The following is a 25,784-nucleotide window of genomic DNA, read 5'->3' as shown; positions in this document are numbered from 1 at the left end:
CTACAACCCAATATTGTGAACATACCAGTCTGAACATAGACTTTTTGATAGTGATCTTAAAATGTTTTTAGAAGCACATTTGTAATTGTTTCCATAAATTATGTATTGCATTTGCTTATAAGCACAATACAAATGGATTCTAATGTAATATCTTTTGAATGAGTTATCCACATTGCAAGGTTTAGAAATGCAGGCTTTTATTTTTAAGGATTACTGATTACCATACAGAGTGACGTTATTATTTGTGCTGCTGGCAGAATACTAGTCCCAAATACTACTAACACAAGGGGGAACATAACTTTATTTAGGCTTACTAACATCGTGAATTGTATTCTTAGTAATCATCTCCCTATCAATCAGAATTAAAACTTACAGAATCAAATCCTACTTTCTTCTACCATTTGAATTTCAGTAGTCTGTTAGAAAACTGAAATATGACACCTGGCAATTTTCGTTACTTATTCAGCCCGTCTCTCTCCACCCCTCCTCTCTGTGTCCCTACTGAAAAGCCGTGAAATTCCTGAAGGTTTACGCTTTTGTTTCGATTGTTTTGGCGCAAGAATTCGTGGATTTCTTGGAGATGCTCGGCTACTAACCAGCTATAACATTAGGCTACTAAAGTACATTTGCCACTGGTTGTAACTTCAAAGCCGCGTAAACAAGCTTCCCATAATCTTGCAGTTCAACACCCTTCTCCCGTTACAGTGAGCGAGAAGTTGAGATAAAGGAACCGGGAATGAAAAAAAGTGTGGAAACTCAGGAAGAAGGAAGAAGAATAAAGAGAAACTAGGAAGAGTTTTCGCTCAAGGAAGAGAGAAAGTTATGTGGACACAAGAATCCTCTCCCCCGGTTTGACAGCGCAAGAAGCTGTGATTTCTACTCCCCTGGGAAATTGGTAAGCGATTCCAAATAGCTATTGGGTTACACGATCAACCACTGACTAACTAAACATTATGCATATAGGCTACAACTATTGATACGTGTCACGTGTTTGTTTTACTTCGCTTCTTCTCTAGGCTACCTCTTGGGCCTATTATCACTATATAGGCTACTGTTATTATAGCGTACATCAATCAGTCTTAAACACTTTTCCCTAACAGCGTTTACGTAACTGTCTTTATTTTCTATTTCAATTATATTCTGCAGTCTGTCTTGATCTATACACATTTCAGAGTGCAGTTTGGATAGCCACACAGATAGACCCACTGGTAACTGAGGCTGTAAGTTACTTACACTGGTACATTAAAATTGAAACGCTCTATAATCTGTTTCCAGGCATTCCATGTGTTACCTTACTGTTTAACAAAAACATAAACTTTCTGAAACTCTCTCCTCTCTTTTGAACTCTTAACTTCAAGTCGTCCCAAAATATAATCATTTGAATAATGTGGATAGCCTCTTTAAAGTAAACTGTTCTCCCTGCATATAATTGAAGTCGAAGGCCTACCAGTGCTTAATTTTAGCCGGAACAGGATCACCTCCGTTTTGGGCTGTTTTATTCCGGAACGTATTTGGCCGGATCCGGTACCTCTTGTGTCATGAAAAATAAGTAACTTTTTGCGATGTAAAACATATAATAAAAGCGTTCAAAGTTCATTCGAGTTCCCTCTTCGTTAATCATAGCGCAAAGGGGTCTGGAGGAGCTGAGGCACTGTCATGTGTCAGTTGTGCAGAGGTGAGGACGGAGTCAGGCGCAGGACACAGAACTGAGTAAAATAACGTACTTTACTCGGCCAAATAAATACATGCAAGGATAACAATCCCTAACACAAAATACTAACACAAGACCAGGAACAATCACGCACAAAACATAATGAGAACCAGAGGGTTAAATAGGGAAATAATAATAACGTAATGGGAACCAGGTGTGTACAATCAAGACATAACAAATTTTAAAAAAGAAACATGGATCTGTGGCAGCGAGAAAGCCGGTGAGGACGACCACCGAACGCCGCCCGAACAAGAAGAGGCACCAACTTCGGCGGAAGTCGTGACAGGCACCCATGATCAGTGGTGTAAAAAGTACCTAGGAAAAAATACTTATAAGTACTATTTAAACTTCTTACGACTGAAATCCCGTTAACAGGATCGATCTGACAATAGCCAGTGAAAGTGCAGGGCGCCAAATTCAAACAACAGAAATCTCATAATTAAAATTCCTCAAACATACATGTATTATACACCATTTAAAAGATAAAGGTGTTGTTAGTCCCAAAAAGGCTTTATGACGAAAGCAAACCATATGATTATGTTAGGTCAGCACCTAGTCACAGAAAAACAGCAATTTTTCCAGCCAAAGAGAAGAGTCACAAAAAGCAGAAATAGAGATGATGTTCATCAGATAACACTCATAGGACTTCATGTTACACAATACATGTATGTTTTGCTCGATAAAGTTCATATTTATATCCAAAAATCTCAGTTTACATTGGAGCGTTATGTTCAGTAATGTTTTGCTTCCAAAACATCCTGTGATTTTGCAGAGAGCCACATTCATTTACAGAAATACTCATAATAAACATTGATAAAAGATACAAGTGTTACACGTGGAATTATAGATATACTTCTTGTTAATGCAATCGCTGTGTCAGATTTCAAAAAAACTTTATGGAAAAAGCCAACACCATGCAATAATCTGAGTATAGCGCTCAGACACAAAAACAAGCCATACAGATACCCACCATGTTGTGGAGTCAACATTAGTCAGAAATAGCATTATAAATATTAATTTACCTTTGATGATCTTCATCAGAATGCACTCGCAGGAATCCCAGTTCCACAATAAATGTTTGTTTTGTAAAGTCCATAATTTATGTCCAAATACCTCCTTTATGTTCGTGCGTTTAGTTCACAAATTCATGACGCATGAGCACTAGGTCCAGACGAAAAGTCAAAAAGTTCCATTACAGTTCGTAGAAACATGTCAAACGATGTATAGAATTAATCTTTAGGATGTTTTTAACATAAATCTTCAATAATGTTCCAACCGGACAATTCCTTTGTTTTTAGAAATGCAATGGAACGCAGGTCGCTCTCACGGGAGCACGCGAGACTGAGCTCATGGCATTCTGCCAGACCTCTGGTTGAAACAGCTCTCATTCTCTCTTCCTTCACAGTAGAAGCCTCAAACAAAGTCCTAAAGACTGTTGACATCTAGTGGAAGCCTTAGGAAGTGCAATCAGACAACATGTATACTATCTTGGATAGGCAAAGAGTTGAAAAACTACAAACCTCAGATTTTCCACTTCCTGGTTGGATTTTTTTCTCAGGTTTTTGCCTGCCATATGAGTTATGTTATACTCACAGACATCATTCAAACCCGTTTTAGAAACTTCAGATTGTCTTCTATCCAACTAATAATATGCATATCTTAGCTTCTGGGCCTGAGTAGCAGGCAGTTTACTCTGGGCACCTTATTCATCCAAGCTACTCAATACTGCCCCCCCCAGCCATAAGAAGTTAAGTAGTTTTTGGAGTATCAGTACTTTACTATGTATATGTTTGACAACCTTTACTTTTACTTCACTGCATTCCTAAAGAAAATAATGTACACATTTTTGCAATTACATTTACTTTTGATACTTAAGTATATTTAAAACCACATACTTTTAGACTTTCACTCAAGTAGTATTTTACTGGGTGACTTTCACTTGAGTCATTTTCTATTAAGGTATCTTTACTTTTACTCAAGTATGACAATTGTGGGATTTTTCCACCACTGCCCCTGATAAATTGAAATACATTTGCCAAAGTTATAGAATAACTGCTGTCTGTTCAATGAAAATAATGAAATAATTCAGAATAGCCTACTACACCATGAAAATGCCCGTCATTTAGCCACAGTGGTCAATAGCGTCTTTTAAAAAATAGCCTAGCTGTGGATTGTGTGTAGCCCAATAACAATACATATGTAACAGTTTTCTTCTGGGGAAAGAGAGGCGGACCAAAACGCAGCGTGGTTAGTTTTGTGCATCTTTAATAAAGATGAAAGTACAACAATCTACAAAACAAGAAAAAACCAAAACAGTCCTATCTGGTGCCACAAACACAAAGACAGGAACAATCACCCACAAAACCCAACACAAAACAGGCTACCTAAATATGGTTCCCAATCAGAGACAATGACTAACACCTGCCTCTGATTGAGAACCATATCAGGCCAAACATAGAAATAGACAAACCAGACACACAACATAGAATGCCCACCCAGCTCACGTCTTGACCAACACTAAAACAAGGAAAACACACACGAACGATGGTCAGAACGTGACAGTACCCCCCCCCCCCCCCCCCCCCCCCCCCCGGATCCTGGCTGAATGGCGGCTCCGGCAGATCCTGGCTGACTGGCGGATCCTGGCTGAATGGCGGATCCTGGCTGACTGGCAGTTCTGGCAGATCCTGGCCGACTGGCGGCTCTGGCAGATCCTGGCTGACTGGCAGTTCTGGCAGATCCTGGCTGACTGGCAGTTCCTGACTGACTGGCGGCACTCGCGGCTCCTGGCTGACTGGCGGCTCCTGGCTGACTGGCGGCTCCTGGCGGCACTGGCGGCGCTGGGCAGACTGGCGGCGCTGGGCAGACTGGCTGCGCTGGGCAGACTGGCGGCACTGGCGGCGCTGGGCAGACTGGCGGCGCTGGGCAGACCGGCGGCGCTGGCGGCGCTGGGCAGACTTGCGGCGCTGGGCAGACTGGCGGCACTGGCGGCTCTGGGCAGACTGCCGGCGCTGGGCAGACTGGCGGCACTGGCGGCTCCTGGCTGACTGGCGGCTCCTGGCAGTGCTGGACTGAGGAGCTCTGGCGCCTCTGGAATGAGGGGCGGGAGCTCTGGCAGCGCCGGACAGGCGGGAGACTCCGGCTGCGCTGGAGAGGAGGAAGGCTCTGGCCGTGCTGGACTGAGGGGCTCTGGCGCCTCTGGACTGAGGGGCTCTGGCGCCTCTGGACTGAGGGGCAGGAGCTCTGGCAGCACCGGACAGGCGGGAGACTGGCAGCGCTGGACAGAGAAGCTCTGGCGCCTCTGGACTGGGGGGCTCTGGCGCCTCTGGACTGGGGGGCGGAAACTCTGGTAGCGCCGGACAGGCGGGAGCACCTGTGTTGATGGGACGGAGAGACAGCCTGGTGCGGGGTGCCGGCACTGGTGGTACCGGGCTGGGGACACACACCTCAGGGCGAATGTCTTGCATACTACGCCAAATCAACTACTCTCTCTCTTCGCACTCCCCCAATTCTATTAACACCTCGAGTGTCTCCTCATCTCCCATCCGTTCACTCTCCTCCATTCTGTCCAATAACTCCTCGACCCTCTCAGACTCAGCCCTCAGCTTCGCCGATAGCTCCGATAACATCCATGGCTCCTTACGGTAAACAGGGGGAGTTGGCTCAGGTCTGGCTCCTGACTCTGCCACACTCTCCCTGTACCCCCCCAATAAATTTTTGGGGGTGCCTCTCGGGATTCCAGCCGCTCTGCCGTGCTAGCTCCTCATAATGCCGCCTCTCTGCTTTCGCTGCCTCCAGCTCGGCTTTGGGGCGGCAATATTCCCCTGGCTCTGCCCAGGGTCCTTTCCCGTCAAGGATCTCCTCCCAAGTCCATTTCTCCAAATGGTGCAGCCTCTCCCACTGCTGCTGCTGCTGCTGCCTCTGTTGCTTCTCCTGCTGCTGCCTTTGCTGCTGCTCCTGCACCTGTCGCTTCTCCTGCTGCTGCTGATGCTGCTGCCTCTGTTTACCACGCCGCTTGGTCCTTGGTTGGTGGGTGATTCTGTAACGGTTTTCTTCTGGGGAAAGCGAGGCGGATCAAAACGCAGCGTGGTTAGTTTTGTGCATCTTTAATAAAGATGAAAGTACAACAATCTACAAAACAAGAACCGTGAAAAAACCAAAACAGTCCTATCTGGTGCCACAAACACAAAGACAGGAACAATCACCCACAAAACCCAACACAAAACAGGCTACCTAAATATGGTTCCCAATCAGAGACAATGACTAACACCTGCCTCTGATTGAGAACCATATCAGGCCAAACATAGAAATAGACAAACCAGACACACAACATAGAATGCCCACCCAGCTCACATCCTGACCAACACTAAAACAAGGAAAACACACACGAACGATGGTCAGAACGTGACAACATAGCCTAGAGTCAGGAACATGCAGCAAATCTGTCAGTGAACAGCATGCAGACAAAACAGGCCTTTCACAATATTTCAAATACATTTGCGGGAAAACAGGTTGGAAACCAAATGGCTCCTGCTGAAAAGAGAAGTCTCTAATCTGTCTGCTCTAGCCTAACAAAATATTTGATAAACTTCCAAATATTGTTTTACAAAGTAAAACGAGTGAGATATACAGTGTATTCGGAAAGTATTCAGACCCCTTGACTTAAAAAATAAATACAATTACGTTACATACTTATTCTAACATTTATTCAATTGTTTTTTCCCTCATCAATCTAACACACAATACCACATAATATTGGGGTGGCAGGTAGCCTAGTGGTTAGAGTGTTGGGCCAGTAACCGGAAGGTTGCTAGATTGAATCCCAGAGCTGACAACTCTGTCGTTCTGCCCCTGAACAAGGCAGTTTGCCAACTGTTCCTAGGCTGTCATTGTAAATAAGAATGTGTTCTTAACTGACTTGCCTAGGTAAATAAAAAAATAATGACAAGGCAAAAACAGGTTTTAGAATATTTTGCAAATGAATTACAAATATAAAATATAAATATCACATTTACATATGTATTCAAACCTTTTACTCAGTACTTTGTTGAACCACCTTTGGCAGCAATTACAGTCTAGAGGCTTCTTGGGTATGACGCTACAAGCTTGGCACACCTGTATTTGGGGAGTTTCTCCCATTCTTCTCTGCAGATCCTTTCAAGCTCTGTCAGGTTGGTTGGGGAGCGTCAGGTCCCTGTGGCAACCCATCATTCATGGCAGGTGGGGCTTGCCTATTTTGCATGTTATTTTGGCATTAGTACGTGTCACATATCAGTTTGCAAACAATGTAAAAAAAATATATATATATATATATATATATATATATATATATATATATATGTATATCATTGAGTTAATAAAGCCGCATACAAACATTGTCTCTTTTTTGTTTTCTTGAGTAAGCAGCTCCAAAATTCAGGTGTTTCAGCCTAGCTCAGTGCTTTCTGTGGTGGTGGGGCAAGCCAGCAGAAAATAGGAGCATTGCGCCATGATTGGCTCAGTGTTCTGTCACTCATGGGGACACTACTTCACAGGCCAAATCTAAGTCCTTAGTAAGGGTAGACATCGAACATTTAAGCCCTTTGGGTCCTGCTAGAGTTACATTAGAAGAGCCCTTCCAAGAAGGCTCAAGGTCATTGGCCACAGCTAAAATTACGTCAAATCACGTTATATGTACAGTGGCTTTGATTGGACTGATCATGTCAAAATCTTACTTTCAAAATCTTAGCTAGCAGTTATCAACATGAATCAAGTCGGCAATCTACTGACAAATCCTTTTTAATCCTTGTCATATGAAGATAAATAATGAAGAGAAATTATAGATAAAATGTATCGGTGCTCATCGGCCATTGGACATATACATTACACAACAAGTTGGAAATTGCAAATTAAACAATAAGTGGTTTGGAAAGAATCAGTGGCTAACTGCAAGCGTTACAAAGCAACCGTCGCTCGCTCATTAATGTCTTAATCGAAATTACGGATTGCCTCTTATCTGCTTGATGTTCCCTTATGCCATAGTTTGTACATTTCAATTGTCAGTAGAAACCACATTTGTTTAAGCACGTCAGCCATATCAGCTATGTTTTATAAATGCAGTAAATGAGGCTGAATTAACTGTTTCACTGCCAGACAAGGCTCCGCTGATAGCCAGGTGTAGCAGTAGGAAGGTGTTGGGACTGCTGCTGGGACTCTGCTGTTGGGACAGCTTTATGTAGGCCCTAACAGTTTGTGGGAACCGTTTGTCACCGTTATAGTGTAATTAATGTATTGTTTAGTGTTGTGTTGTGTAGTGGCTTTGCTGGCATGCATCCCAACATGTTTTTTTTGTTTTGTCCCACCTAAATGTACATGCTAAAATCGCCACTGGTCTCTACAGAGATGTTTGATCAGGTTCAAGTCCAGGTTCTGGCTGGGACACTCAAGGACATTCAGAGACTTGTCTTGACATTCAGAGACTTGTCTCATTGTTTAGCTGTGTTCTTAGGGTCGTTGTCCTGGTGGAAGGTGAACCTTCGCCCCAGTCTGAGGTTCTGAGCACTCTGGGGCAGGTTTTCATCAAGGATCTCTATGTACTTTGTTTTGTTCATCTTTCACCCTCAATCGTGACTACTCTTCCTTCCGGTCCCTGCCACTGAAAAACATCCCCACAGCATGATGATGCCACCACCATGCTTCACCGTAGGGATGGTGCCAGGTTTCCTCCAGATGGTCGTCCTTCTGGAAGTTTCTCCCATCTCCACAGAGGAACTCTGTCACTCTGTCAGAGTGACCATCGGGTTCTTGGTCACCTCCCTGACCAAGGTCCTACTCCCCCAATTGCTCAGTTTAGCCAGGAAGCCAGCTCTAGAAAGAGTCTTGGTGGTTCCCTCCTTCTTCCATTTAAGAATGATGGAAGCCACTGTGTTCTTGGGGACCTTCAATGCTGCAGAAATGCTTTGGTACCCTTCCCCTGATCTGTGTCTCGACACAATCCTGTCTCGGAGCTCTACAGACAATTTCTTCGACATCATGGCTTGGTTTTTGCTCTGACATGCACTGTCAACTGTGGGACCTGATATAGACAGGTGTGTGCATTTCCAAATCATGTCAAATCAATGGAATTAACCACAAGTGGACTCCAATCAAGTTGTTGAAACATGTTAATGATGATCAATGGAAACAGGATGTAACGGTTTTCTTTGGGTGAAGTAGAGTCGGACCAAACGCAGCGTGGTATTCTTGATACATGTTTAATAAAGACGACAACACGATCAATACAATAACAAGAAACGTATCGAGAAAACCTAACAGCCTATACTGGTGCACATACAAACACAGAGATAGAAACAATCACCCACAAACACACAGTGAAACCCAGGCTACCTAAATATGGTTCCCAATCAGAGACAATGACTAACACCTGCCTCTGATTGAGAACCATATCAGGCCAAACATAGAAATAGACAAACCAGACACACAACATAGAATGCCCACCCAGCTCACGTCCTGACCAACACTAAAACAAGGAAAACACACACGAACGATGGTCAGAACGTGACACAGGATGTACCTGACCTCAATTTCCAATCTCATAGCTAAGGCTCTGAATACTTATGTAAATAAGGCATTTCAGTTCTTTATTTTTAATACATTTGCTAAAATCTCTAAAAACCTGTATTCGATTGGTCATTATGGGCTATTGTGTGTAGATTGATGAAGGAAAAAAATGTCTTGTTCAATTTTAGAAAAAGACTGTAACGTAACAAAATGTGGAAAAAGTCAAGGGGTCTGAATACATTCCGAATGCACTGTAGGCTTTTGGCACGAACGCATCGGCCATCACCGGTGAGTGAGCTGCGCATCATTGGGTGAGTAAGTGAAACTGAATAGCATTTTTAGGACTATAATTTCATCCTCATATTGTAGCCTACAATGTGTGTCTCCACACACATAGGCCTATGCTGTTGATCAAATCAAATCAAATTGTATTAGTCAGATGTGCCGAAGTAGACCTTACAGTGAAACGCGTACTTACGAGCCCCTAACCTACAGTGCAATTTAAAACAATATGGATAAGAATAAGAGATAAAAGTAACAAGTAATTAAAGAGAAGCAGTAAAAATAACAATATATACAGGGGGGTGCCCGGTACAGAGTCAATGTGTGGGGGCACCGGTTAGTTGAGATAGTATGTACATGTAGGTAGAGTTAATTAAAGTGACTATGCATAGATGACAACAGAGAATGGCAGTGGTGTAGAGATGGAATGTAAATAATCTGGGTAGCCATTTGACAAGATGTTCAGGAGTCTTATGGCTTGGGGGTAGAAGCTGTTTAGAAGCCTCTTGGACCTAGACTTGGCGCTCCAGCACCGCTTGCCGTGTGATAGTAGAGAGAAGAGTCTATGACTAGGGTGGCTGAAGTCTTTTAACATTTTCAGGGCCTTCCTCTGACACCGTCTGGTATAGAGATCCTGGGTGGCATGAAGCTTGGCCCCAGTGATGTACTGGGCCGTTCGCACTACCCTCTGTAATGCCTTGCGGTCGGAGGCCGAGCAGTTGCCATACCAGGCAGTGATGTATCCAGTCAGGATGCTCTCGATGGTGCAGCTGTAGAACCTTTTGAGGATCTGAGGACCCATGCCAAATCTTTTCAGTCTTCTGAGAGGGAATAGGTTTTGTCGTGCCCGCTTCATGACTGTCATGGTGTGCTTGGACCATGTCAGTTTGTTTGTGATGTGGACGTGTGGTGGTCGTGCTCGGTCCTCCTTTTCCTGCAATCATCTCCTTTGTCTTGATCACATTGAGGGAGAAGTTGTTGTCCTGGCACCACACGGCCAGGTTTCTGACCTCCCTATAGGTTGTCTCGTTGTTGTCGGTGATCATCGGCAAATTTAATGACGGTGTTGGAGTCGTGCATGGCCGTGCAGTCATGAGTGAACCGTGAGTACAGGAGGAGCACAGTGTTGTTACCTACCCTTACCACCTGGGGGCGGCCCGTCAGGAAGTCCAGGATCCAGTTGCAGAAGGAGTTGTTTAGTCCCAGGGTCCTTAACTTATTGATGAACTTTGAGGGCACTATGGTGTTAAACCCTGTAGTCAATGAATAGCATTCTCACATAGGTATTCCTTTTGTCCAGGTGGGAAAGGGCCGTTTGGAGTGCATTAGAGACTGCATCATCTGTGGATCTGTTGGGGCAGTATGCAAATTGGAGTGGGTCTAGGGTTTCTGGGATAATAATGTTGATGTGAGCCATTACCAGCCTTTCAAAGCACTTCGTGGCTACAGATGTGAGTGCTATGGGTCGGTAGTCATTTAGACAGGTTAACTTAGTATTCTTGGGCACAGGCACTATGGTGGTCGGCTTAAAACATGCTGATATTACAGCCTCGGACAGGGAGAGGTTGAAAATGTCAGTGAAGACACTTGCTAGTTGGTCAGGTCATGCTTGCAGTACACGTCCTGGTAATCCGTCTGGCCCTGCGGCCTTGTGAATGTTGACCTGTCTAAAGGTCTTACTCATATCGGCTGCGGAGAGCATGATCACACAGTCTTCCAGTACAGCTGGTGCTCTCATGCATGTTTCAGTGTTATTTGCCTCGAAGCGAGCATAGAAGTAATTTAGCTCGTCCGGTAGGCTCATGTCACTCGCCAGCTCTCAGCTGTGCTTCCCTTTGTAGTCTGTAATGGTTTGCAGACCTGCCACATCCGACGAGTGTCAGAGCCGGTGTGGTACGACTCGATCTTAGTCCTGTATTGACGCTTTGCCTGTTTGATGGTTCGTCTGAGGGCATAGCGGGATTTCGTATAAGCTTCCGGTTCCGCTCCTTGAAGCGGCAGCTCTAGCCTTTAGCTCAGTGCGGATGCTGCCTGTAATCCATGGTTTCTGGTTGGGTTATGTACGTACGGTCACTGTGGGGACGACGTCATCGATGCACTTATTTATGAAGCCAATGACAGATGCTCCTCAATGCCATTAGAGGAATCCCGGGAACATATTCCAGTCTGTGCTAGCAAAACAGTCCTGTAGCTTAGCATCTGCTTCATCTGACCATTCATCTGATGGATTTAAGGTCATTTTTATTGATCTCAGATTCTCAGTTTGTCAGTGTCAAAGTAGACTGTTATTTCGATCATTTGTATGGTTTTTAAAAAATTCTGCAAATGTCTCCAGTCATGTAAAATTATTTAGAATTGCATGAAATGCGTTTAGAAAATACCACATTTTTCCTGGACCCTAGGCGACTACAATGTTCCCCATGTGTGCAACTTCTGTAAGTGCCTCTACTCTACTGCTTTGTGTTAATTATGTATTAATAGACAACTATATCATCTTTATCTTAGACAACCCTCCAACCCAGAGCGCAGTGAAGTCTACCCACACTGGCACTCTCTCCTACTGACACAAGAGATGGAGGGAGAGAAGGAGAGAGAGAGGGAGCAGGGAGAGGAGAAAGAGAGCGACGAGACGGAGGAAGAGGAGAAACAGAGCGACGAGGCTGAAGAGGAAGATGATGAAGAGGATGATGATGAAGATGCGGAGGGAGCTGCGTTGGTGTGGCAGGAGGGGTCATACGGAGAGGATGACCTGGGCCTACCCATAATGCATTGGGAGGCGCTGAGCCTGCGCATCGCAGAGCTGGAGAAACAGGAAGAGGAGAAGAGAGAGAAGAAAACAAAGGTCAGAGGTCACAGTTGAGTGCTGGGGACAGGTGTTTTTGGACAGGTAGTGGAGAGTAGAGGGGGAAGGGGAGAGGAGTGAGAAGAAAGAACAAAGGTAAAGGGTCATAGTTGAATGCTGTCTGTTACTTATGGATGTGGACAGGTGACACAGTTGTCTATTTATGGGAGAGAAGTGTGCATCTGTCAGGGACACAGTGTTGTACAAAAACATGGTGCCTGAATGCAATGTCAGGCACCTGCTCTATTCAGTGGCTAGTTTTGTGTTGAAAGAGACTACACAGCACTGCAAAACAATATGAACTTTAAAAAAAATCCATTATCATTTTAACCTTTATTTATCCAGGAAGTCCCATTGAGGTCAGAATACCTCTTTTACAAGGGAGACCTGGCCAATAAGGCAGCTCATTAAAAAAACAATTAAACTTACACACAGGAGAGGCTCTCCATAACTTGGTCTGTATAACTTGTGCTACCTACAGTCATGTGAAAAAGCAAGTACACCCCCTGGAAAGTTTGACTTTTTAGGAAGTATTTGGACAGATGGATATGTAATATTCACTTCAACACTATTGACAGATAAAGGTAACCTAATTTAACAAATGAAACTGAAAGATTATACTTTGCCATCATTTATTAATCGAAAGTCAACAGAAATGCAATTCCATAGTGTGGGAAAAATAAGTACACCCCTAGCTTCTGTTGTAGATTAGTTTGTGTTTTGGATCATTGTCCTGTTGCAAGATCCATGTTCGATTCAGCAATATTGATTGTAGCAAGAGAGGCCTGTAGATCCCTTGATGTTACCTTGGGGTATTTAGAGACTTCTATGAGCATCTTTCGTTCAGCTCTTGGGGTGAATTTGGTGGGACAACCTGTCCTAGGTGGATTGCCAGTGGTCTGGAATTTTCTCCATTTGTAGATGATCCGTCGGACAGTGGAACTATGTACTTCGAATTGCTGGGAAATGGATTTGTAACCCCTCCCAGACTCACAGGCATCAATCATCTTTCTTCTGGGGGCCTCGGATAGGTATTTGGATCTTTGCATGATGTGTTACAACACCCATATGGTTAAGACCAAACCAGACCAAGTTTATAATCTTTATGGAAGTCTGGTACGGGCACGACAAAACCCAAGGTACTCTCTAACGATTTCCTAATAATTTGCACCTGTTTTGGTGCCTGATCCTAATTTTAGCCATTTTAGGTGAAGGTAAAGGGAGGGGTGTTCACATTTTTTTCTGCATAACGAAACTGCATTTTGGTTTATTTTAATTGCATAACATTTTCAAAGTACATTTGTTGGTGTGCGATTTGTTAAATTGAGTTCCCTTTATCAATGAAAATAACTCAAATATCCATGTGTCCAAATATGTTTAAAAAATGATTCAAAATAGACCACGTTCCAAAGGGTGTACTTACTTTTTCACGACTGTATATCTGATTCATCTCCAGTCTTCCAGTGTCCTTGAACGAGGTAAGAAATTGTCAGCAAGCCGGCCGGAGGAGAGAGAGAGAGGGAAGACGCTGTCCATGAACCGGCCAGGAGACAGGGAGCAAGGGAAGACTAAGGAGAGCTGGGAGGACAGAGGCGAGGAGGACTGCAATAGCCGCGTGACAGCCCTAACCTCGCGGTACGAAGCACGGTGTAGTCTACGTAACATTGTGTTGTGATAGTGTTGTTAATTATGTACTAATAGTATAGTACCCAGGCTGATAGAATCATGAACAAATCCCACTTCTGACACCAGTGTAATGAAACCAAGGGAGAAGCATAATGTTCGAGGCAAGAAGCGAACTCACATCCTTGTGGTCAATAATCCAAGAAAGAATCCAAGAAAGCTAGCTCCAAGAAAGCTAGCTCCCTGGAGGAGTGGTATCAAATAAAAATAGATTGGTCACATACACATGGTTAGCACATGTTATAGCAAAGTGCTTGTGCTTCTAGTTCCGACAGTGCAGCAATATCTAACAAGTAATCTAACAATTCCACAACAGCTACCTAATACACACAAATCTAAATAAGGGAATGGAATAAGAATATATAAATATAAATATATGGATGAGCAATGACCGAGCGGCATAGGCAAGATGCAATAGATGGTATAAAAACAGTACATACATACACTACCGGTCAACAGTTTTAGAACACATATTCATTCGAGGGTTTTTCTTAATTTTTACTATTTTCAATGAAATAACACATATGGAATCATGTAGAACCAAGAAAGGGTTAAATAAATCAAAATGTATTTTATATTTGAGATTATTCAAATAGCCACCCTTTGCCTTGATGACAGCTTTGCACACTCTTGGCATTCTCTCAACCAGCTTCATGAGGTAGTCACCTGGAATGCATTTCAATTAACAGGTGTGCCTTCTTAAAAGTTAATTTGTGGAATTTCTTTCTTTCTTAATGTGTTTGAGCCAATCAGTTGTGTTGTGACAAGGTAAGGGGGTATACAGAAGTCCATATAATGTCAAGAACAGCTCAAATAAGCAAAGAGAAACGACAGTCCATCATTACTTTAAGATATGAAGGTCAGTCAATTGGTTACTACATGATTCCATGGCTGATGGCATTGAGATATAAGCTGTTTTTCAGTCTCTCGGTCCCAGATTTGATGCACTTGTACAGACCTCACCTTCTGGATGGTAGCGGGTTGAAGAAGGCAGTGGCTCGGGTGGTTGTTGTCCTTGATTATCTTTTTGGCCTTCCTGTGATATCGGGTGCTGTAGATGTCCTGGAGGGCAGGTTGTTTGAACCCGGTAATGCATTGTGCAGACCGCACCACCCTCTGGAGAGCCCTGCGGTCGTGGGCGGTGCAGTTGCCGTACCAATCGGTGATACAGCCTGACAGGATGCTCTCAATTGTGCAACTGTAAAAGTTTGTGAGGGTTTTAGGTGACAAGACAAATTTCTTCAGCCTCTTTTGTGCCTTTTTCACCACACTGTCTGTGTGGGTGGACCATTTCAGTTTGTCCGTGATGTGTACACCGTGATGTGTACGCCGAGGAACTTAAAAACTTTCCACCTTCTCTTGTAATCATGTTTATCAATGCCAGGGTCATTTCACTACTTACTAACCCAAAAAATTGTTTTCCTCATCAGTCTTTCGAATCAGATGAACCTCCAGCTGTGCTTCATCAATGACAGCGGAAGCGAAGAAGAAGATGAGGATACTGGCAAAAAAGTTAGTGTGAAGGTAAGCACACACACTCAAAGGGTAAGGCTGGTCATAGAGTGGTACAGCTAGAGTGATGCAGGATATATCATAGAATTATGAAAGACACTTGTTTTCTTGTATTCCAGATCTCAACCATAATGCCGTTTTTGTTTTGTTTCTGTTCTTTCAAGAATTCCAAAATTGTTGGTAAGAGCGGTTCCAGTGTGCAGGTGCGCCAGCAGCCCAAGTCCCCTGCCCCCCCTGCAGCCAAGAGCAAATCATCAGGCTTCAAGGCTGCACTGAGCGCGCTCAGAAACAAGCTGAGGACCGAGCAGAAACAGGAGGTGAGAGCGGGAGGGAAGGAGGGACCTGAATCCCAAGTCAACTCCTAGCCCCTACCCCCTCTGCACTCCTGTAGTTCTGAATGTATAGGATAGGCACTTGCTTCTCCTTGCCATCTGATACAATCCCATCATATCTACAGGAGTGGCTAGAAAGGAGGTTAATAGTGCTGCCCTTGGGGTTGCACAGTGTTTTGTTATTAGGTGTTATCTTACATTCTGTTCTTCACTCTGTCCACTGTGTCTCAGAGCCCAGCTTGTTGTAATCAGCTGTTGAAGAATAGAAGGCTGGACCGAAGTGACCTGCAAGCCTTCAGTCTCAAAGAGCTCAACGCCCACCAAAACTCTCTCAACAAGGCTATACAAGGTGAGTGGTCACTTAGATACTACACAGGATATATTGCATATTTACACTGAGTGTACAAAACATTGCTCTTTCCATGACATAGACTGACCAGGTGAAAGCTATGATCCCTTATTGATGTCATCGGTTAAATCAACCTCAATCAGTGTAGATGAAGGGGAGAAGACAGGTTAAAGACGGATTTTTAAGCCTTGAGACAAGTGAGACATAGATTGTGTATATGGGCCATTCAGAGGGTGAATGGGCAAGACAAAAGACTTAAGTGCCTTTGAACGGGGTATGGTTTGAGTGTCAAGAACTGCAACGCTGCTGGGTTTTTCACACTAAACAGTTTCCAGAGTGTATGAAGAATGGTCCACCACCCAAAGGACATCCAGCCAACTTCACACAACTGTGGGAAGCATTGGAGTCAACATGGGTCAGCATGGAACGCTTTTGACACCTTGTAGAGTTCATGCCCCGACAAATTGAGACTGTTCTGAGGGCAAAAGCAGGTGCAACTCAATATTAGGAAGGTGTTCCTAATGTTTTGTATACTCAGTGTATATTTTAGATATAGGCTACTTTATATTTCACCTTTTTCATTTATAAGTTATACCAACCTTATTATTTTACCTTTATTTCACCTTTGTCAAATGATCTGTACAACTGCATTTGATCTTACATTTTTTATCTGACATTTTGTTTGTGTGCCCGTGCGCATGTGGGTGTGTCTCTGTGCCTCGCCCATCAGACCTTAGCACAGAGCTGGTGGTTCATCTTCAGACTCGGGACCAGCTGAGGACAGAACAGGATGCTATGCTGCTGGAGGTACAGGACATGACATCACTCTGACATATAGAACCCTGACCAAGATGGCTGCCATTATCAGCACAATCTAGAGCTATGCAGGTCTATGACAAGCCACTCTTGTGTATTATACACTCTATGGACGACACTTTCAGAAGGCCCATCACCATAGAATAATTCGAATCATTCTAAGTTCTACGGTCATCGTCTAATAAAATGGAATCCCGGTGTCAGAGATCAGGTCACAATCCGTCAATGACGGACACCGGTGCTTGAAATTAATGGACGAATCAAATCAATGTGAAGAGACTGCATCACTCCTAAATACCTTTTTGGATTGAATTGCACAGCATTTTGTTTTTATTTCCCAGTGAGCAAAACTGGTTGAAATGACGTCATCACACCCAGTTTCACATTTATTATGACATCATATCAACCGGTTTTGCTCTGTGTTTTTTTTGTGTTTTTATAAAGGGAAACGTGTATGTCTGGCCTGTTAATGTTGTTGTATTGTAGGGTTTTAGGGGGAAAATAACGGTAATATTATAAGGGATTAATAAGCTGCTATTGCTACCCATGGATCAGTCTAGTTCAAATGTCCATTGTCATCCACATGTTGAAATGCAATGATCGTTTGGTAGCACATTATTTGAACTATACGTCATACGGTATCATAACAAATGTCATTGAGCGTTACGACGTGGAGTTTGAATAAAGTGTTACCGATTGTTTTTTATTCTTGTTGCCGGGACACGTTTCATTGTTTGTTTTGATTTTATGTTGCCGGGACACAGCTATGTCTTCTATTCTCGGCGATGTTTTAATGTATGCATGATGATCGTTGAATGAGTCAGTCAGAGAAAGGGGCATTACTAACCAAACAGACACACACACAGTGTAATGCGAGCACTGCTCAACTCAATGACTTGGGTCTACTGAAATAGCAGGAAAAGTAAAGGGTATGGAATACTATATTAACCTGCATACTGTTGTAATATGACAACAATGTAACCTACCAGCCGACCGACAAGATGCCTGACCAAGCCTCACTCGTTTGGTACTGTTGTCATAAAACAGCAACACAAGGAGCATTGGGATTTTGTCCGGGTTACATGAGTTTGACGTCACTGTTGACGTTGTTTTATTCTACAATAATTTTGCATGAAATAAACAGGTTGTCAAGGATACATATTGTGTGTAGGTGTGCTAGTGCTGCTTTGTATGTATGTATGTATGTATGTACCTGTATCTAGAGATGGATTAAGTGTACATGTACAGTAGCTAGTTACATAATGTATTTAGCACAGATGTAAATTGTATACATTGCCGTCTGTGTGTGTGTGTGTGTGTGTGTGTGTGTGTGTGTGTGTGTGTGACTTCAGCCCTGGTTAGAGTTTGTCTTAGCCAAATGTCTAGATCAGCAGAATGGGAGGAAGAGAGGGGGACAGGGGGAGGGAGGGAAAGATAGAGGGACAAGAGGAGAGAGAGGGAGGGAGGGAGGGAGGGAGGGAGGGAGGGAGGGACTGTGTCACACCGACAAAGACACGAGGCATACAGGGATGAGTTAGAGGAGCCAAAAACAGGTAGAAAGGAGACAGACCTGAAGGTGACTCATGTCAAGAGAGAGATAGACTTTCCAACACAGAGTTTCTTGATTGGTCATTTTGTTCTTATATATTCACCATTTTACCCGTGGTCTTCACTGGTATCTTCTTGATTGGTCATTTTGTTCTTATATATTCACCATTTTACCCGTGGTCTTCACTGGTATCTTCTTGATTGGTCATTTTGCTCTTATATATTCACCATTTTACCCGTGGTCTTCACTGGTATCTTCAGTCTTTTCGTTTTTGTTGGACTCTTTTTCTAACTTGGAGAACAGGGATAAAGGAAGAGCGTTTTGAACCACAGCTCATTTCAACAGGTATGTCCTTTATTTTGCTTACAAAGCTCACAGATTGCAGGGATTTAGGTATTTATGCTGTTTACATTTATAGATTTATTACAGTTACATTTATTGCCACTCTCTCTATGTGCCATACTTTCTTATGACAACCAGGAGACCAGTCCTGACACACACACAGTACAACCAGGAGACCAGACCTGACACACACACAGTACAACCAGGAGACCAGACCTGACACACACAGTACAACCAGGAGACCAGTCCTGACACACACAGTACAACCAGGAGACCAGACCTGACACACACAGTACAACCAGGAGACCAGACCTGACACACACAGTACAACCAGGAGACCAGACCTGACACACACAGTACAACCAGGAGACCAGTCCTGACACACACACAGTACAACCAGGAGACCAGACCTGACACACACAGTACAACCAGGAGACCAGACCTGACACACACACAGTACAACAAGGAGGCCAGTCCTGACACACACAGTACAACCAGGAGACCAGACCTGACACACACAGTACAACCAGGAGACCAGACCTGACACACACACAGTACAACCAAGAGACCAGACCTGACACACACAGTACAACCAGGAAACCAGTCGTGACACACACAGTACAACCAGGAGACCAGACCTGACACACACACAGTACAACCAGGAGACCAGACCTGACACACACACAGTACAATCAGGAGACCAGTCCTGACACACACAGTACAACCAGGAGACCAGACCTGACAAACACACAGTACAACCAGGAGACCAGACCTGACACACACACAGTACAGCCAGGAGACCAGTCCTGACACACACAGTACAACCAAGAGACCAGACGTGACACACACAGTACAACCAAGAGACCAGACCTGACACACACACAGTACAACCAGGAGGCCAGTCCTGACACACACACAGTACAACCAGGAGACCAGACCTGACACACACACAGTACAACCAGGAGACCAGTCCTGACACACACAGTACAACCAGGAGACCAGACCTGACAAACACACAGTACAACCAAGAGACCAGACCTGACACACACAGTACAACCAAGAGACCAGACCTGACACACACAGTAAAAATATTCCCCATTTATTTGTATTTATTATGGATCCCCGTTAGTTCTTGCCAAGGCAGCTGCTACTCTTCCTGGGGTTCAGCAAAATTAAGACAGTTACATACAATTAAAACCATTACATTACATTTCACAACAGATTTCACAACACATTAAGTGTGTGCCTTCTCTACTACCACATATCTACAACACAAAATCCATATGTACGGGTGTGTATGTTATTATGTGTGTGTGTACGCGTGTGTCTGTCCCTTCACAGTCCCCGCTGTTCCATAAGGCATAGTTTTATCTGTTTTTTTTATCAGTTTTTACTGCTTGTATAAGTTACTTTATGTGGAATAGAGTTCCATGTAGTCGTGGCTCTGTGTAGTACTGTGCGCCTCCCATAGTCTGTTCTGGACTTGGGCACTGTGAAGAGACCTCTGTTGGCATGTCTTGTGTGGTATGCATGGTTGTCCGAGCTGTGTGCCAGTAGTTTAGACAGACAGCTCGGTGCATTCAACATGTCAATACTTCTCACAAATACAAGTACTGATGAAGTCAATCTCACCTCTACTTTGAGCCAGGAGAGATTGACATGGATATTAATGTTAGCTCTCCATGTACATTTAAGGGCCAGCTGTGCTGCCCTGTTCTGGGCCAATTGTAATTTTCCTAAATCCCTCTTTGTGGCACCTGACCGCACGACCGGACAGTAGTCCAGGTGCGACAAAACAAACTAGGGCCTGTAGGACCTGCCTTGTTGATAGCGTTGTTAATGTGCTTCATTATGGGGCTACTGTTCCATCAACATGTTTTGACCATGACTGTTTTACAATCCAAGGTTACACCAAGCAGTTTACTCTTCTCAACTTGCTCAATTTCCACATGATTTATTACAATATTTAGTTGAGGTTTAGGGTTTAGTGAATGATTCGTCCCAAATACAATGCTTTTACTTTTTGAAAGAATTATTGTAATGTCCCAACTCTCTAAATGCATGGCTCTTATCTATTATATTCAACACTCAGATAAATAGAGTAGTCATGAAGAAGGGATTGAGCTAATTATTTTGAATATTTGTCTTTTGCACCTATGGTGTACATAGGACCTATATTTACCTAAATCCTCTACGTTGAATGTGTGAAGTGATGTTGATTGCACACACTCACAGACATACACACATCATGTGTAGCCCACTCTCACCTGCTTGTGTGTGTGTGTGTATTGGGCGGGCGGGGGGGAGGGGGGGGGGGGGGGGGGGGGGGGGGGTGGTAACTGGGCACGTGCAAAGCACTGGACAAGGGGATAGCAATGTGGTGATGGTACAGTATAATGGGATAGTAGGGCTTGGATGAGTTTGAGTTCAGTCGATGGTGGCCAAATGTGAAGCGACCCACATATGTTCACGAATGACGTACAAGACGAAAGAGGAGAAATACAATGACACACAAGTTAATGAATCAAGAGTATGAAAATGAGGGCAAAGAGGAGGTGGGAATGGGTGGGTGGATGCATATGGAGTCACTGTATGGTGGAGGGGAATGAAACGAAAGATGAACGGGGGGGGGGGGTGGACTGATAGGACAAGGGGAAGTGTAGTTACTGATTGTCGAGTTAATGGAGTGAGAAGAGACTGAATCAGCAGCATATAGTCGTACAGGAGGGCAAAACACACACAGGAGGGCAAACAACACTGGAGATTGTGCAAGGGGCTGGGGGGAGTCACCGGTCAGCAAGGGGGAAGGAGGGAGGGAGAGTACCTTGGGAAGACACCTCATGGTGTATGTTGAATGAAAGAAAGAAATTCAAAAGATGACGATGACCGTTTAGAGCCCTCAAACTCAATGCTGGACCTCAAAGCCATTTCCACTGCATTTTTTTCATTGTTCCTCTTTATTCAGGGACTGATTTAGACCTGGAACACCAGGTATGTGCAATTAACTATCCGGTAGAACAGAAAACCAGCAGGCTCTGAACCTTGTAGGGTAAGAGTTGAACACCCCGGGTTTAGAGTATGCTAAAAGTTATATAATTCCAGACTTCCAGGTAACTGACAAAATAAAGAAAATACCAACATAAATGGTCTTAATAGGTTGTCGGGGCACCACGAGCCAGAACAGCTTCAATGCACCTTGGTATAGATTCTACAAGTGTCTGGAACTCTATTGGAGGGATGGGACAACCTTCTTACACAAGAAATTCCATCATTTTGTGTTTTGTTGACGGTGGTGGAAAATGCTGTCCCAGGCGCAGCTCCAGAATCTCCCATAAGTGTTCAATTGGGTTGAGATCTGGTGACTGAGAGGCTCCTGCCCTGTGGATGGGAGCATTGTCATCCAATAGCTTTGGTAGGCAAAATAATGGTCTGCTAGCATTTTTTCCATGACCCTAAGCATGACGGGATGTTAATTGCTTAATTAACTCAGAAACCACACCTGTGTGGTAGCACCTGCTTTCAATATATACTGAACAAAAATATAAACGTAACATGCAACAATTTCAAAGATTTTTCTGTGTTACAGTTCATATAAGGAAATCGGTCAATTGCAATAAAAGAATTAGGCCCCAATCTATGACTGGGCAGGGGCGCAGCCATGGGTGGGCCTGGGAGGGCATAGGCCCACCCACTTGGGAGCCAGGCCCACTCAATAGGGAGCCAGTCCCTGCCAATCAGAATAAGTTTTTCCCCACAAAAGGGCTTTATTCCAGACAGAAATACTCCTCAGCACCCGCCCCCCCTCCCATCAGACGATCCCACAGGTGAAGAAGTCGGGTGTGGAGGTTGTGGGCTGGTGTGGTTACACGTGGTCTGCGGTTGTGAGGCCAGTTGGATATACTGCCAAATTCTCTAAAATGACATTGGAGGTGGCTTATGGTAGAGAAATTAATTTTGAATTCTCTGGCAACAGCTTTGGTGGACATTCCTGCACTCCCCATGACATTTGCACATACCCTCAAAACTTGACACATTTGTGGCATTGTGTTGTGTGTCAAAACTGCATATTTTAGAGTGGCCATTTATTGTCCCCATGCTGTTTAATCAGCAGGTGTAGATGAAGTGGATGTATTATATTGACAAAGGCTAAAATGCCCACTAAAAAGGATGTAAACAAATGTGGGCATGTTGCGCTTGTATTTGTGTTCAATGTATTTTGTATCCCTCATTTACTCAAATGTTTCTGTTATTTTGGCAGTTACCTGTATATCCATATCAAGTCACTGTACAGTGAAGTATACTATGAAAATTCATTAATATGAGTGATTGTAACAACCCTCTCTCTTTCTTTCCAGGTAAACAGAATTTGAATTGTGAAGACAACATAAGTGAACCTGGGAATTGGATATTCAGAAATCAAACAGAGGCAACCAGAAGGAACAGTAGAATGGGAAGATGAGACATAATCTCAACTGACACGGAAACACCCAAACGTCACCATGACAACAACAACGATGGACGCCCCTGCGCTCAATGATGACATTATTGTTGAAGGAGTACACCACCTCCTTAACTCCTTCTCTGTCAATCCCTCGCTCCCTCCCTCCTGCAGCATCGACGAGTCCTACAAGTACATTTTCCTCCCTCTGTGCTACTCCTTTACCTTCCTCTTCTCAATCTCCCTCAACTTTATCATTCTCTGGCGTTCCTTCAGACGCACCAAGCGTTGGAACGCCTCCCTCATATACATGGTCAACCTAGCCTCGACAGACTTCATGTACGGGTTGTCACTCCCCTTCCTGGTGGCTAGCTATGTGATGCGTGACCAATGGATCTTTGGGGACTACATGTGCCGATTGGTCCGCTTTCTGTTCTATTTCAACCTGTATTGTTCTATATTCTTCCTGACGTGTATATCTGTCCATCGCTACCTGGGGATATGTTACCCTATGAGGACCATCACACTGGAGACTAAGAGAGCGGTCAAGGGGACGTGTGTGTTGGTGTGGGGGGTCGTCTTCGCTCTTACGTGCCCCATATTCCGGTTTGCCCAAACGAGCCACGTGATGAGAGGTGTAGGGGGCGAGGCTATGGCGATTACCAGTAATAACACTGGCACCGTTAGTAGTAACGGTACTGGGGAGGTGGAAACATATCAGAACTGTTGGGACGATGCCATCGATAAGGAGTTCCAAGACTATGTTCCATATGGAATCATCCTACATCTTCTAGGGTTCTTTCTCCCGTTCTCAATCATCGCCTGGTGCTACTCACATGTGGTTCTGACAATATTCCGGACCCTGCGCTCCCAGCCCCAGTCACAGCGAGGCAGAGGAGAGGGGGGAGGAGGAGGTGGAGGTGGAATGAGAGGGAATGGAGCTGGAGTTGTGGGAGGAGGAGGACTTCAGGGAGGAGGAGAGGGGATGTCGATAGTTCTCGGCGCCCACTCTCCATATGCCCACCGACGGCGTAAATCCATCAAGACAATCATCACCATCACACTCCTCTTTGCCCTCTGCTTCTTCCCATTTCATGTCACCAGGACTATCTTCCTCGTCCTGAAAGTGAAGAAAGGTGTCCCGTGCCACACCATGACGATGGTATCCATGTGTTATAAGATCACCCGGCCGCTGGCGTCTTTCAATGCCTGGCTCAACGCACTCCTCTACTTCCTCACCAAGGAAAAAGGGGGTGGCGCCCCCTGTTGCCCACCGCCAGACACTACTGCAGCCAACCAGCATCATGGGCTCCTCTGGCCGCTGAGGAAGCTGGGAAGAGCGGGAGACGAGGAGGAGGGGGGCGACAGGGGCGAGAAGGGGGGCATGATCAATAACAAGGGTAACAACAAAGAGACAAATAAAACGGCTGTACATTTATTCAGAGGGATGACCAAATCCAAGGTCCGATATACTGTGGAATAAGTTCAATTAAATTCGATAGACTTTATTCATTCCGAGGGGATCAATGCTGGCAGGCATAGGATGAGTTGTTGTTGGTGGCGGAAGTATTCTGCATTACATGGATTTCATTCAGAAGCAGGCCTTTGTGAACAGTATAAATGGTTGGGTGCAGAATTCAGGATGTGAAAAGGAACGGTTTGGAGACACAAAGGACATTAGATATGATCATTAGAGATGATCTTACTATCATTGGCAGTATTCAAATGTTGATGAGTAGATATGGATGAGGATTGTGATACTGTACCATAACAAAACAATGATGGACTCTGTTATATAGTTTTTTGTAAAAAAAAAAATTCTCCATGAATTTGTTGAGTTGAAGGAAGTTATACCTCAGGAAAACAAAACTCAGAGACAGATTTGGTATCTGTTATTGTATCTTTTGATGACGGCCCTTGATGAGAACTACATTGGTCTATTTCCTGTTCATCTTGTGTCTGACATTTTGGAAATGTATAAAATATGACTGGATTAAACATGTTTAATGTAACGCTACTGTCCAATGAGATTGTGTTGTTGAATTGTGTGTGTGTGTGTGTGCGCCCACAAGGACAGTAAATCAAGGAAGATTCTCCCACGTGGCCACATTTCCCATGTCCCCATAAGGACAAAGGCTATTTTAAGTTTAGGGGTTAGGTTTAGGGTTAGAGGTGCAATTAGGGTTAAGGTTAGAATTAGGGTTAGAGTAAGGAGTTTGGGTTAGGGCTACATGTTAAGGTTAGGGTAAGCGATAGGGTTAGGTTTAGGGAAAATAGGATTTTGAATGGAAATTAATTGTAGGTCCCTCACGAGGATAGAAGAATAAAATGCATGTGTGTGTGTGCATGTGTGTGAAAAAGAGAGAGTAAAAAATGGTCACGCATTTGT

General features: G+C 44.1%; 1 protein-coding gene across 3 annotated transcripts; it reads left to right on the top strand.

Moving 5' to 3' along the window:
* Nucleotides 1-344: 344 nt before the first annotated feature.
* On the top strand, nt 345-25,473 carry LOC110500358 (P2Y purinoceptor 3). Of its 3 annotated transcripts, XM_021577685.2 has the most exons (8): nt 345-895; nt 12,038-12,374; nt 13,831-14,009; nt 15,488-15,581; nt 15,734-15,886; nt 16,133-16,250; nt 16,981-17,057; nt 23,313-23,692. In XM_021577685.2, exons 2-8 carry the CDS (start codon nt 12,105-12,107, stop codon nt 23,325-23,327), a joined length of 906 nt encoding a protein of 301 aa, XP_021433360.1. In that variant the 5' UTR covers nt 345-895; nt 12,038-12,104; the 3' UTR covers nt 23,328-23,692. The 3 variants fall into 3 exon arrangements, with proteins under 3 accessions (XP_021433360.1, XP_021433359.1, XP_021433358.2); XM_021577684.2 differs by lacking the exon at nt 23,313-23,692 and having other exon boundaries at nt 351-895; nt 16,981-18,223; XM_021577683.2 differs by lacking the exons at nt 345-895; nt 12,038-12,374; nt 13,831-14,009; ... (2 more) ...; nt 16,133-16,250; nt 16,981-17,057 and adding an exon at nt 18,574-18,960 and having other exon boundaries at nt 23,313-25,473.
* The last annotated feature ends 311 nt before the right edge of the window (nt 25,474-25,784 follow it).

Source organism: Oncorhynchus mykiss, chromosome 21 (genome assembly GCF_013265735.2).
Source record: "Oncorhynchus mykiss isolate Arlee chromosome 21, USDA_OmykA_1.1, whole genome shotgun sequence".
NCBI lineage: Eukaryota > Metazoa > Chordata > Actinopteri > Salmoniformes > Salmonidae > Oncorhynchus > Oncorhynchus mykiss.
This window is presented reverse-complemented; position numbering and strand designations above follow the sequence as displayed.

Coding starts and splice junctions, on each gene's coding strand:
- LOC110500358 (XM_021577683.2), top strand. CDS start 23,457: ATGACAACAACAACGATGGACGCCCCTGCGCTCAATGATGACATTATT.